Source organism: Procambarus clarkii, chromosome 74, assembly GCF_040958095.1.
Source record: "Procambarus clarkii isolate CNS0578487 chromosome 74, FALCON_Pclarkii_2.0, whole genome shotgun sequence".
In the NCBI taxonomy this organism is placed as follows: Eukaryota; Metazoa; Arthropoda; class Malacostraca; order Decapoda; family Cambaridae; genus Procambarus; species Procambarus clarkii.
This window is the reverse complement of record NC_091223.1, coordinates 10,730,435-10,743,674: the sequence shown is the minus strand read 5'-3', so window position 1 is coordinate 10,743,674 and position 13,240 is coordinate 10,730,435. Positions and strand designations below refer to the sequence as shown.

The following is a 13,240-nucleotide window of genomic DNA, read 5'->3' as shown; positions in this document are numbered from 1 at the left end:
GACACTGAGCACTTGGATCCCACCTTCTAACCAATCTATTTTTCCTCTATTACATGTACTACACATATTTCTTTCTAACACACGCGCACACACACATCCCAGGAAGCAGCCCAGGCAGCTGTCTAACTCCCAGGTACATGTAGGAATCATTTAGAACCTTGTGTTTCACATATGTCAGACCAATCCTGAAGTATGCGTCTCCAGCGTGGAGTCCATATTCTGCTGAAACACAAAACGAATTTGGAGAAGGATCAAAGGTATTCCACCAGACTAGTCCCTGAACTAAGAGGTATGAGTTAAGTTTAGTCAACTTAATACATCATTTTTTGTGACGTAACAACACGAGAGTGTAAAACACACACACACACACACACACACACACACACACACACACACACACACACACACACACACACACACACACACACACACACAGTTAATTGTGTCAATCACCAGTTGATTGTGTCAATCACCAGATTATTGACAGTTGAGAGGCGGGAGCAAAGAGCCAAAGCTCAACCCCCGCAAGCACAAATAGGTGAGTGCAAATAGGTGAGTACACACACACAGACAGAATGGGAAGGCAGAAGGCTTACTGGAAGACAAAAGAGTTAGGGGTAAACATGATCGCCACGTACAAGATTCTCAAAGGAATTGATAGGGTAGAAAAAGACAAGCTATTTAACACAAGGGGAACACGCACAAGGGGACACAGGTGGAAACTGAGTGCCCAAATGAGCCACAGAGATATTAGAAAGAACTTTTTTAGTATCAGAGTGGTTGACAAATGGAATGCATTAGGCAGTGATGTGGTGGAGGCTGACTCCATACACAGTTTCAAGTGCAGATATGACAGAGCCCAATAGGCTCAGGAACCTGTACACCTGTTGATTGATGGTTGAGAGGCGGGACCATAGCGTCAGAGCTCGAGCACAAATAGGCGAATACAGCCATCACCACCAATCACCACGTACCGTACAAGGCCTCAACCAATCAGACAACCCACACCTCCAATCACCACGTACCGTACAAGACCTCAACCAATCAGACAACCCACACCACCAATCACCACGTACCGTACAAGGCCTCAACCAATCAGACAACCCACACCACCAATCACCACGTACCGTACAAGGCCTCAACCAATCAGACAACCCACACCTCCAATCACCACGTACCGTACAAGGCCTCAACCAATCAGACAACCCACACCTCCAATCACCACGTACCGTACAAGGCCTCAACCAATCAGACAACCCACACCACCAATCACCACGTACCGTACAAGACCTCAACCAATCAGACAACCCACACCACCAATCACCACGTACCGTACAAGGCCTCAACCAATCAGACAACCCACACCACCAATCACCACGTACCGTACAAGACCTCAACCAATCAGACAACCCACACCACCAATCACCACGTACCGTACAAGACCTCAACCAATCAGACAACCCACACCTCCAATCACCACGTACCGTACAAGGCCTCAACCAATCAGACAACCCACACCACCAATCACCACCCAATAAACACCAGTATTAATCAGGTATTAAAGGGAACCCGGAAGCCACGTGAGCCAAGCGAGAGTGGAAGAGCTATAGCAAGAACGCCAATCACATCCCCGCCAACTTTATTCCCTCTAATAATTGCCACAATTTCACTTTTTTCACAATATAAAAAAATCTTTTCTATAAATGAGTTTTAGGAGAGAGTGGTTATATGATGACTTCTCGAAAGACTAGTGTTGGGAATGGGTGATGGTGATGATGGTGATGATAATGAGGATATTAATGATAAAGAGGATAGTGATTATGTATAGACAGGTACTGAAGGTAAACAAGGATGATTCAAATGGTGGAGATAACGATGGTGGTAACAGTGATAGTGACGATGGTGATAATATTAGTATAGGGTCAAAAAATACACCTAATTACAGCACAGGAGTCACTGTAACCAGTCAACCCCCAGAGTTGACCATGAGATACTCAAAGTGTAGAGCGCGGATACTAGTGGGTGTAGGATGGTCACTAAGTCCAGGCGAGGAGTCACAACGTGGCTGAAATATGTTGACCAAACCACACACTAGAAAGTGAAGGGATGACGACGTTTCGGTCCGTCCTGGACCGAAACGTCGTCACTAAGTGTGTGTGAGGACTCTTTAAGTTACTCTTCAGGAATATAGAATAATAATATTAAATGGTTTATGAACAGGACATAAAAGTTGGTATCTGAGGATGGTCTTGGGAGTAACTGGGTCTTGGGAGTAACTGGGTCTTGGGAGTAACTGGGTCTTGGGAGTAACTGGGTCTTGGGAGTAACTGGGTCTTGGGAGTAACTGGGTCTTGGGAGTAACTGGGTCTTGGGAGTAACTGGGTCTTGGGAGTAACTGGGTCTTGGGAGTAACTGGGTCTTGGGAGTAACTGGGTCTTGGGAGTAACTGGGTCTTGGGAGTAACTGGGTCTTGGGAGTAACTGGGTCTTGGGAGTAACTGGAGGATTGTAAATACCACTCACACATTTTTCTATATTTTCTAATCAACTCGGACTGGAGACGATAGATTAATGTGGAGAGCGACAACAAACCAACCCGTTCTCGCAAATTTAATAAGTCAATATTGACTTATTAAATATGTGCATAGGTGACATACTTAACATAATAGATACCCTTAAAAAGATTCATAGAAAACACCGACCTTACCTAACCTACTTAGTATGTTAAGATAAGCATCTTATTGCTTCGTAATTACAATTATTACCTAACCTATAATAGGTATAGGTTAAGTAATAATTGTAATTACGAAGCAATAAGATGCTTATCTTAAGATACTAACAAGGTTAGGTAAGGTCGGTGTTTTCTATGAATCTTTTTAAGGGTATCTATTATGTTTAGTATATCACCTATGCACGTAGTTAATAAGTCAATATTGACTTTACGAATTTGCGAGAACGGGTTGCAACAAACACATTCACCGACATTCTTGCATTCAATAAATTGGTTGAGAATTATTTTGAATTGGTTGGAAACTGCCTTTGTGATTATCACAATGCTCATCAGATTATGGTAAAATTATAGGTCTTCGTTTCTTCAATACTTCGCATAGACTTACATTCTTGGGGTCACTGTGGAGAGTGTTAGGAGTGGAGGACACTAGGCCGGGTCCGGGGCGAGGCGTTCTTGTGGTGGGCTGTGGAGGACACTAGGCCGGGTCCGGGGTCGAGGCGTTCTTGTGGTGGGCTGTGGAGGACACTAGGCCGGGTCCGGGGTCGAGGCGTTCTTGTGGTGGGCTGTGGAGGACACTAGGCCGGGTCCGGGGTCGAGGCGTTCTTGTGGTGGGCTGTGGAGGACACTAGGCCGGGTCCGGGGCCGAGGCGTTCTTGTGGTGGGCTGTGGAGGACACTAGGCCGGGTCCGGGGTCGAGGCGTTCTTGTGGTGGGCTGTGGAGGACACTAGGCCGGGTCCGGGGTCGAGGCGTTCTTGTGGTGGGCTGTGGAAGACACTAGGCCGGGTCCGGGGTCGAGGCGTTCTTGTGGTGGGCTGTGGAGGACACTAGGCCGGGTCCGGGGTCGAGGCGTTCTTGTGGTGGGGTGTGAAGGACACTAGGCCGGGTCCGGGGTCGAGGCGTTCTTGTGGTGGGCTGTGGAGGACACTAGGCCGGGTCCGGGGTCGAGGCGTTCTTGTGGTGGGCTGTGGAGGACACTAGGCCGGGTACGGGGTCGAGACGTTCTTGTGGTGGGCTGTGGAGGACACTAGGCCGGGTCCGGGGTCGAGGCGTTCTTGTGGTGGGCTGTGGAGGACACTAGGCCGGGTCCGGGGTCGAGGCGTTCTTGTGGTGGGCTGTGGAGGACACTAGGCCGGGTCCGGGGTCGAGGCGTTCTTGTGGTGGGCTGTGGAGGACACTAGGCCGGGTCCGGGGTCGAGGCGTTCTTGTGGTGGGCTGTGGAGGACACTAGGCCGGGTCCGGGGTCGACGCGTTCTTGTGGTGGGCTGTGGAGGACACTAGGCCGGGTCCGGGGTCGAGGCGTTCTTGTGGTGGGCTGTGGAGGACACTAGGCCGGGTCCGGGGTCGAGGCGTTCTTGTGGTGGGCTGTGGAGGACACTAGGCCGGGTCCGGGGTCGAGGCGTTCTTGTGGTGGGCTGTGGAGGACACTAGGCCGGGTCCGGGGTCGAGGCGTTCTTGTGGTGGGCTGTGGAGGACACTAGGCCGGGTCCGGGGTCGAGGCGTTCTTGTGGTGGGCTGTGGAGGACACTAGGCCGGGTCCGGGGTCGAGGCGTTCTTGTGGTGGGCTGTGGAGGACACTAGGCCGGGTCCGGGGTCGAGGCGTTCTTGTGGTGGGCTGTGGAGGACACTAGGCCGGGTCCGGGGTCGAGGCGTTCTTGTGGTGGGCTGTGGAGGACACTAGGCCGGGTCCGGGGTCGAGGCGTTCTTGTGGTGGGCTGTGGAGGACACTAGGCCGGGTCCGGGGTCGAGGCGTTCTTGTGGTGGGGTGTGAAGGACACTAGGCCGGGTCCGGGGTCGAGGCGTTCTTGTGGTGGGCTGTGGAGGACACTAGGCCGGGTCCGGGGTCGAGGCGTTCTTGTGGTGGGCTGTGGAGGACACTAGGCCGGGTCCGGGGTCGAGGCGTTCTTGTGGTGGGCTGTGGAGGACACTAGGCCGGGTCCGGGGTCGAGGCGTTCTTGTGGTGGGCTGTGGAGGACACTAGGCCGGGTCCGGGGTCGAGGCGTTCTTGTGGTGGGCTGTGGAGGACACTAGGCCGGGTCCGGGGTCGAGGCGTTCTTGTGGTGGGCTGTGGAGGACACTAGGCCGGGTCCGGGGTCGAGGCGTTCTTGTGGTGGGCTGTGGAGGACACTAGGCCGGGTCCGGGGTCGAGGCGTTCTTGTGGTGGGCTGTGGAGGACACTAGGCCGGGTCCGGGGTCGAGGCGTTCTTGTGGTGGGCTGTGGAGGACACTAGGCCGGGTCCGGGGTCGAGGCGTTCTTGTGGTGGGGTGTGAAGGACACTAGGCCGGGTCCGGGGTCGAGGCGTTCTTGTGGTGGGCTGTGGAGGACACTAGGCCGGGTCCGGGGTCGAGGCGTTCTTGTGGTGGGCTGTGGAGGACACTAGGCCGGGTCCGGGGTCGAGGCGTTCTTGTGGTGGGCTGTGGAGGACACTAGGCCGGGTCCGGGGTCGAGGCGTTCTTGTGGTGGGCTGTGGAGGACACTAGGCCGGGTCCGGGGTCGAGGCGTTCTTGTGGTGGGCTGTGGAGGACACTAGGCCGGGTCCGGGGTCGACGCGTTCTTGTGGTGGGCTGTGGAGGACACTAGGCCGGGTCCGGGGTCGAGGCGTTCTTGTGGTGGGCTGTGGAGGACACTAGGCCGGGTCCGGGGTCGAGGCGTTCTTGTGGTGGGCTGTGGAGGACACTAGGCCGGGTCCGGGGTCGAGGCGTTCTTGTGGTGGGCTGTGGAGGACACTAGGCCGGGTCCGGGGTCGAGGCGTTCTTGTGGTGGGCTGTGGAGGACACTAGGCCGGGTCCGGGGTCGAGGCGTTCTTGTGGTGGGCTGTGGAGGACACTAGGCCGGGTCCGGGGTCGAGGCGTTCTTGTGGTGGGCTGTGGAGGACACTAGGCCGGGTCCGGGGTCGAGGCGTTCTTGTGGTGGGCTGTGGAGCACACTAGGCCGGGTCCGGGGTCGAGGCGTTCTTGTGGTGGGCTGTGGAGGACACTAGGCCGGGTCCGGGGTCGAGGCGTTCTTGTGGTGGGGTCTGGAGGACACTAGGCCGGGTCCGGGGTCGAGGCGTTCTTGTGGTGGGGTGTGGAGGACACTAGGCCGGGTCCGGGGTCGAGGCGTTCTTGTGGTGGGGTCTGGAGGACACTAGGCCGGGTCCGGGGTCGAGGCGTTCTTGTGGTGGGGTCTGGAGGACACTAGGCCGGGTCCGGGGTCGAGGCGTTCTTGTGGTGGGCTGTGGAGGACACTAGGCCGGGTCCGGGGTCGAGGCGTTCTTGTGGTGGGGTCTGGAGGACACTAGGCCGGGTCCGGGGTCGAGGCGTTCTTGTGGTGGGGTGTGGAGGACACTAGGCCGGGTCCGGGGTCGAGGCGTTCTTGTGGTGGGGTCTGGAGGACACTAGGCCGGGTCCGGGGTCGAGGCGTTCTTGTGGTGGGGTCTGGAGGACACTAGGCCGGGTCCGGGGTCGAGGCGTTCTTGTGGTGGGCTGTGGAGGACACTAGGCCGGGTCCGGGGTCGAGGCGTTCTTGTGGTGGGCTGTGGAGGACACTAGGCCGGGTCCGGGGTCGAGGCGTTCTTGTGGTGGGCTGTGGAGGACACTAGGCCGGGTCCGGGGTCGAGGCGTTCTTGTGGTGGGCTGTGGAGGACACTAGGCCGGGTCCGGGGTCGAGGCGTTCTTGTGGTGGGCTGTGGAGGACACTAGGCCGGGTCCGGGGTCGAGGCGTTCTTGTGGTGGGGTGTGGAGGACACTAGGCCGGGTCCGGGGTCGAGGCGTTCTTGTGGTGGGGTCTGGAGGACACTAGGCCGGGTCCGGGGTCGAGGCGTTCTTGTGGTGGGGTCTGGAGGACACTAGGCCGGGTCCGGGGTCGAGGCGTTCTTGTGGTGGGCTGTGGAGGACACTAGGCCGGGTCCGGGGTCGAGGCGTTCTTGTGGTGGGCTGTGGAGGACACTAGGCCGGGTCCGGGGTCGAGGCGTTCTTGTGGTGGGCTGTGGAGGACACTAGGCCGGGTCCGGGGTCGAGGCGTTCTTGTGGTGGGGTCTGAATATCGTTCTTTTATTGGAAATTCGTTTTGGGTTTACAATGAACTGGTTCCATCCTCCCAAGACTCTGACTAATGAACACTTGTGGTGTTCATTAGTGAACACTTGTGGTGTTCATTAGTGAACACTTGTGGTGAACACTGGGATACTTATTGTGATGTGGTGGTGGTTGGTTGTGGTAGGTGGTTGGTGGTGGTAGGTGGTGCTTGTGGTGGTGGTGGTGGTGGTGGTGGTGGTTGGTTGTGGTAGTTGGTGGTGGTGGTTGGTGGTGGTGGTTGGTTGTGGTAGGTGGTTGGTGGTGGTGGTGGTTGGTGGTGGTGGTTGGTTGTGGTAGTTCGTGGTGGTGGTGGTGGTTGGTGGTGGTGGTTGGTGGTGGTAGGTGGTGGTGGTGGTGGTGGTGGTGGTGGTTGGTTGTGGTGGTGGTTGGTGGTGGTAGGTGGTGGTTGTGGTGGTGGTTGGTTGTGGTGGTGGTTGGTGGTGGTAGGTGGTGGTTGTGGTGGTGGTTGGTTGTGGTGGTGGTTGGTGGTGGTAGGTGGTGGTTGTGGTGGTGGTTGGTTGTGGTAGTTGGTGGTGGTGGTTGGTGGTGGTAGGTGGTTGGTGGTGGTAGGTGGTGCTTGTGGTGGTGGTTGGTTGTGGTAGTTGGTGGTGGTGGTTGGTGGTGGTAGGTGGTGCTTGTGGTGGTGGTTGGTTGTCGTAGTTGGTGGTGGTGGTTGGTGGTGGTGGTTGGTGGTGGTTGGTGGTGGTTGGTGGTGGTGGTTGGTGGTGGTGGGTGGTGCTTGTGGTGGTGGTTGGTTGTGGTAGTTGGTGGTGGTGGTTGGTGGTGGTAGGTGGTGCTTGTGGTGGGTGCTTGTGGTGGATGGTTGGTTGTGGTTGTGGTGGTTGCTGTCAATATCACCATCTTTGTGACTATCCTGTACACCGCTGCCTGCTTCACCATCCTGTACACCGCTGCCTGCTTCACCATCTTGTACACCGCTGCCTGCTTCACCATCCTGTACACCGCTGCCTGCTTCACCATCTTGTACACCGCTGCCTGCTTCACCATCCTGTACACCGCTGCCTGCTTCTCCATCCTGTACACCGCTGCCTGCTTCATCATCCTGTACACCGCTGCCTGCTTCTCCATCCTGTACACCGCTGCCTGCTTCATCATCCTGTACACCGCTGCCTGCTTCACCATCCTGTACATCGCTGCCTGCTTCACCATCCTGTACACCGCTGCCTGCTTCACCATCCTGTACACCGCTGCCTGCTTCACCATCTTGTACACCGCTGCCTGCTTCACCATCCTGTACACCGCTGCCTGCTTCTCCATCCTGTACACCGCTGCCTGCTTCATCATCCTGTACACCGCTGCCTGCTTCACCATCCTGTACATCGCTGCCTGCTTCACCATCCTGTACACCGCTGCCTGCTGCTTCATCCTGTACACCGCTGCCTGCTTCATCATCCTGTACACCGCTGCCTGCTTCATCATCCTGTACACCGCTGCCTGCTTCACCATCCTGTACACCGCTGCCTGCTTCATCATCCTGTACACCGCTGCCTGCTTCACCATCCTGTACACGTCTGCCTGCTTCATCATCCTGTACACCGCTGCCTGCTTCATCATCCTGTACACCGCTGCCTGCTTCACCATCCTGTACACCGCTGCCTGCTTCATCATCCTGTACACCGCTGCCTGCTTCATCATCCTGTACACCGCTGCCTGCTTCATCATCCTGTACACCGCTGCCTGCTTCACCATCCTGTACACCGCTGCCTGCTTCATCATCCTGTACACTGCTGCCTGCTTCACCATCCTGTACACCGCTGCCTGCTTCACCATCTTGTACACCGCTGCCTGCTTCACCATCCTGTACACCGCTGCCTGCTTCACCATCCTGTACACCGCTGCCTGCTTCACCATCCTGTACACCGCTGCCCGCTTCACCATCCTGTACACCGCTGCCTGCTTCACCATCCTGTACACCGCTGCCTGCTTCACCATCCTGTACACCGCTGCCTGCTTCATCATCCTGTACACCGCTGCCTGCTTCACCATCCTGTACACCGCTGCCTGCTTCACCATCCTGTACATCGCTGCCTGCTTCACCATCCTGTACACCGCTGCCTGCTTCACCATCCTGTACACCGCTGCCTGCTTCACCATCCTGTACACCGCTGCCTGCTTCACCATCCTGTACACCGCTGCCTGCTTCATCATCCTGTACACCGCTGCCTGCTTCACCATCCTGTACACCGCTGCCTGCTTCACCATCCTGTACACCGCTGCCTGCTTCACCATCCTGTACATCGCTGCCTGCTTCACCATCCTGTACACCGCTGCCTGCTTCACCATCCTGTACACCGCTGCCTGCTTCACCATCCTGTACACCGCTGCCTGCTTCACCATCCTGTACACCGCTGCCTGCTTCACCATCCTGTACACCGCTGCCCGCTTCACCATCCTGTACACCATACTATCTCCAGGAACAATATGAGATACATTTTACCAATCCAGGAAAGTACTCAACCCAATCTTCTTTTCTCCCTCAATTTATTAATCTTTTCCTGGAACCTAATCAAGATTTTCAGGCACGACATTCCCTTATAAATCCTTGTTGTCTTATGCTATCAAGATTACTTTCTCCAGATATTAAATTGTCCACAAGTTGATTACTTTGTGCAACAATTTTCACAATACTTGCTAGTGACTGTGTTACCTGCGGTCTTTCACCTTGCACATCTGTTCACCATGCTGCCTTTTATGTAAAGACCTGATTCCTTGTTGTTTGCCGTGAGTATTCGGCTGTGGCTCTTCAAACTGATCACATGGGCTTTTAATGGTGTCTTCCATTAGGCGATTTCACCCCTATGCCCCTGTTACCTAGGAGTAAATAGGTACCTGGGTGTTAGTCAGCTGTCACGGGCTGCTTCCTGGGGGTGGAGGCCTGGTCGAGGACCGGGCCGCCGGGACACTAAAGCCCCGAAATCATCTCAAGATAAGATTCCTCCTTATATTACTGTTGAACAGCTTGGGTTGGGCGTCAGATTTAGTATCAATGTCGTTTTTAAATTGCCTCTCAGCTTCTCTTCCGACTCGAGGGTATTTCTGGGTTGTGTTTAATGGTTCTCTGTTGTTCTCTAGTCCTAGTTCTCTTTACTTGTTCATTGTTTTACCTCTGTTTCCCTGTACAGCCTGTTCCTCCAGGCAGCACTCTGCTATCTTGGTCCGCCTCCGCTCATGTACACTTATGACCAGTTTCTCGTGTCTTTGCTGGTTGGTGGTGGTGGTGGTGGTTGGTGGTTGGTGGTGGTGGTGGTTGGTGGTTGGTGGTGGTGGTTGGTGGTGGTGGTTGGTGGTGGTGGTTGGTGGTTGGTGGTTGGTGGTGGTGGTGGTTGGTGGTTGGTGGTTGGTGGTGGTTGGTGGTTGTGGTTGGTGGTGGTGGTTGGTTGTGGTGGTGGTGATGGTGGTGGTTGGTGGTGGTGGTTGGTGGTGGTGGTGGTGGTGATGGTAGTGGTGGTGGTGGTGGTGATGGTAGTGTTGGTGGTGGTGGTGGTGGTGGTGTTGTCAGCGATGGTGGTGGTGGTGGTGGTGGTAGTGGTGGTGGTGGTAGTGGTGGTAGTGGTGGTAGTGGTGGTAGTGGTGGTGGTAGTGGTGGGTGGTGGTGGTGGTAGTGGTGGTAGTGGTGGTAGTGGTGGTGGTAGTGGTGGTGGTAGTGGTGGTAGTGGTGGTAGTGGTGGTGGTAGTGGTGGTGGTGGGTGGTGGTGTTGGTGGTGGTACAGTCAAATTTCTTGACTGTACCCGTCTTGAGAGGAGAGTTATGTCTCCCTCATTGCTATTCTCTCAACCCAAACCCAAACTAACCTAACCCAACCCAACCTATTCTAACTTAGTCTAACCCAAAATAGGGAGTAGTTTGGGTTTTATATGTGGAATACGCAAGGTGTGCAAAGGCGCTATGCTGTCATAGTGAGGTGTTGCAGTGTGTGTGTTGTGAGAGGAACAGGTGTGTTGCATTGTATGTGTTGTGAGAGGAACAGGTGTGTTGCATTGTATGTGTTGTGAGAGGAACAGGTGTGTTGCATTGTATGTGTTGCGAGAGGAACAGGTGTGTTGCATTGTATGTGTTGCGAGAGGAACAGGTGTGTTGCATTGTATGTGTTGCGAGAGGAACAGGTGTGTTGCATTGTATGTGTTGCGAGAGGAACAGGTGTGTTGCATTGTATGTGTTGCGAGAGGAACAGGTGTGTTGCATTGTATGTGTTGTGAGAGGAACAGGTGTGTTGCATTGTATGTGTTGCGAGAGGAACAGGTGTGTTGCATTGTGTGTGTTGCGAGAGGAACAGGTGTGTTGCATTGTATGTGTTGTGAGAGGAACAGGTGTGTTGCATTGTGTGTGTTGTGAGAGGAACAGGTGTGTTGCATTGTGTGTGTTGTGAGAGGAACAGGTGTGTTGCATTGTATGTGTTGTGAGAGGAACAGGTGTGTTGCATTGTGTGTGTTGTGAGAGGAACAGGTGTGTTGCATTGTATGTGTTGCGAGAGGAACAGGTGTGTTGCATAGTGTGTGTTGTGAGAGGAACAGGTGTGTTGCATTGTATGTGTTGCGAGAGGAACAGGTGTGTTGCATTGTATGTGTTGTGAGAGGAACAGGTGTGTTGCATTGTGTGTGTTGTGAGAGGAACAGGTGTGTTGCATTGTATGTGTTGCGAGAGGAACAGGTGTGTTGCATTGTATGTGTTGCGAGAGAACAACACACACTGCAACACCTCGTCTGGGATGCTTAGATAATAATGACTCACCAGAACCATTCATCCTCATACACCTCATTACCTTAATAGTAAGGTAATCCACTCCATTAGACAATAATATGTCTGAGAATTGACTGCAGTCAAACACCTGGGTTAACACTGACTTGCCTGAAGACTGTCTCTACTGGTGAGAGAGAGCCACGGGAATAATGCCAGACGGGAGGATTAATCCCCAGCTATTAATCTATTCTATTAATCCCCGAAGCTTGTACGAGTTACTGAGAAAATCTTGGATTACTTAATCCAGTGTTTCGGTGTACTAGGAAAAATTGAAATTGAAATAGGTTTATTGAGGTAAAATACACACAAAGGGATGAGGCAGCTCAAGCTATTCTCACCCCGTTCAGTACATCGTGTTAATACATATTTAGACACACATCACAAACAATAAACATATTACGGAACATTCTGAGAGATAAACATCTACATTTCCTACGTTACTAGGAAGAGGTAAACATAGACAGCTTCAGGTGTAGATATGATAGAGCCCAGTAGGCTCCGGAACCTGTACATTAGTTGATTGACAGTTGAGAGGCGGGACCAAAGAGCCAGAGCTCAACCCCCGCAAGCACAATTAGGTGAGTACACCCCACGGGAACACCTTGTTAAGGGTGTAATGACCCTTAATGCAGGTGGTTAACAATTAATCTCTCCATATTTTACACATGTTATTATTGTCGATACCGGAGATAATATTATTATATGCTGATATTACAAGGAAGTCAAAATACAGAGATCAAGAGAAAAAGTTCAAATGAACTTGGGATTTTGTGTAGTGCCTTGAGATATAGGGAAAGAAACTGGCACTTTAAAAATTTGGGGCCAGATTCACGAAGCAGTTACGCAAGCACTTACGAACCTGTACATCTTTTCTCAATCTTTGGCGGCTTTGTTTACAATTATTAAACAGTTAATGAGCTCCGAAGCACCAGGAGGCTGTTTATAACAATAACAACAGTTGATTGGCAAGTTTTCATGCTTGTAAACTGTTTAATAAATGTAACCAAAGCCGTCAAAGATTGGGGAAAGATGTACACGTTCGTAAGTGCTTGCGTAACTGCTTCGTGAATCTGTCCCCAGGTAACCACAAGGAAGGTCCTGTGGAGGCCTCGGAGTGACAGCCTCGCCTCAGCTCTGAGGGGTGTATAGCGTAGTGGGCTACGGCCGCAGGTATTGCTCATCCCAGCGAGGTCCTATGAACCAGTTCGTCCTCCTAAGGTCTCCCAACGTCAAGAAAACGGGAAATTTAAAGTGGTCTCTCCTAACCTACCAGAGGACCCAAAACAGAAAACGGGACAGTACGTCACTTTCACCAGCCGCTGCCATTTTCTAGTACGCCAATTTTTGGTCTTATGTAACGCATACGATCGAAAAGCGACGTTCGTTGTAGGAGGACAGGTTGTTTGTGAAGCATTGACGCTCACGGCGGCAAGTCAATAGGCATTTACACAACCACATACGAAACCAGTACATCTTTCTTCAACTATGATAACTATGTTAACATTTATTAAACAGTTTACGAGCTCGGAAGCACTACGAAGTTACTTGTAATAATAATACACTTGGGTTGTGAAGGTTTGAAGCTCGTATACTAAGGGCAATAAGTGTAAACACAGCCGCCATGATTAAGGAAAGATCTACAGGTTTCGCTTGTGTTTACAGATATGGTTGATTCTTGTGTAGGGTTGTGGTGGTCT

At 53.1% G+C, this 13,240-nt stretch overlaps 1 protein-coding gene across 1 annotated transcript; it reads right to left on the bottom strand.

Annotated features, from left to right (window-relative positions):
• Nucleotides 1–2,210: 2,210 nt before the first annotated feature.
• Nucleotides 2,211–9,586, bottom strand: LOC138356814 (uncharacterized PE-PGRS family protein PE_PGRS54-like). The gene is made up of 3 exons (XM_069313143.1): nucleotides 9,467–9,586; nucleotides 7,643–9,197; nucleotides 2,211–2,497 (listed from the first exon to the last, which is right to left on the bottom strand). Exons 1-3 carry the CDS (start codon nucleotides 9,584–9,586, stop codon nucleotides 2,211–2,213), a joined length of 1,962 nt encoding a protein of 653 aa, XP_069169244.1.
• Nucleotides 9,587–13,240: the final 3,654 nt, after the last annotated feature.

What these genes read in the sequence shown, in the direction of transcription:
- LOC138356814 (XM_069313143.1), bottom strand. Translation starts at nt 9,586, where the DNA reads ATGGAAGACACCATTAAAAGCCCATGTGATCAGTTTGAAGAGCCACAG. An exon ending in ATGGTGAACAGATGTGCAAG is followed by an intron (nt 9,198 to 9,466) that starts GTGAAAGACCGC and finishes TATGGTGTACAG; the next exon opens with GATGGTGAAGCGGGCAGCGG. An exon ending in ACAGGATAGTCACAAAGATG is followed by an intron (nt 2,498 to 7,642) that starts GTGATATTGACA and finishes ACAATCCTCCAG; the next exon opens with TTACTCCCAAGACCCAGTTA.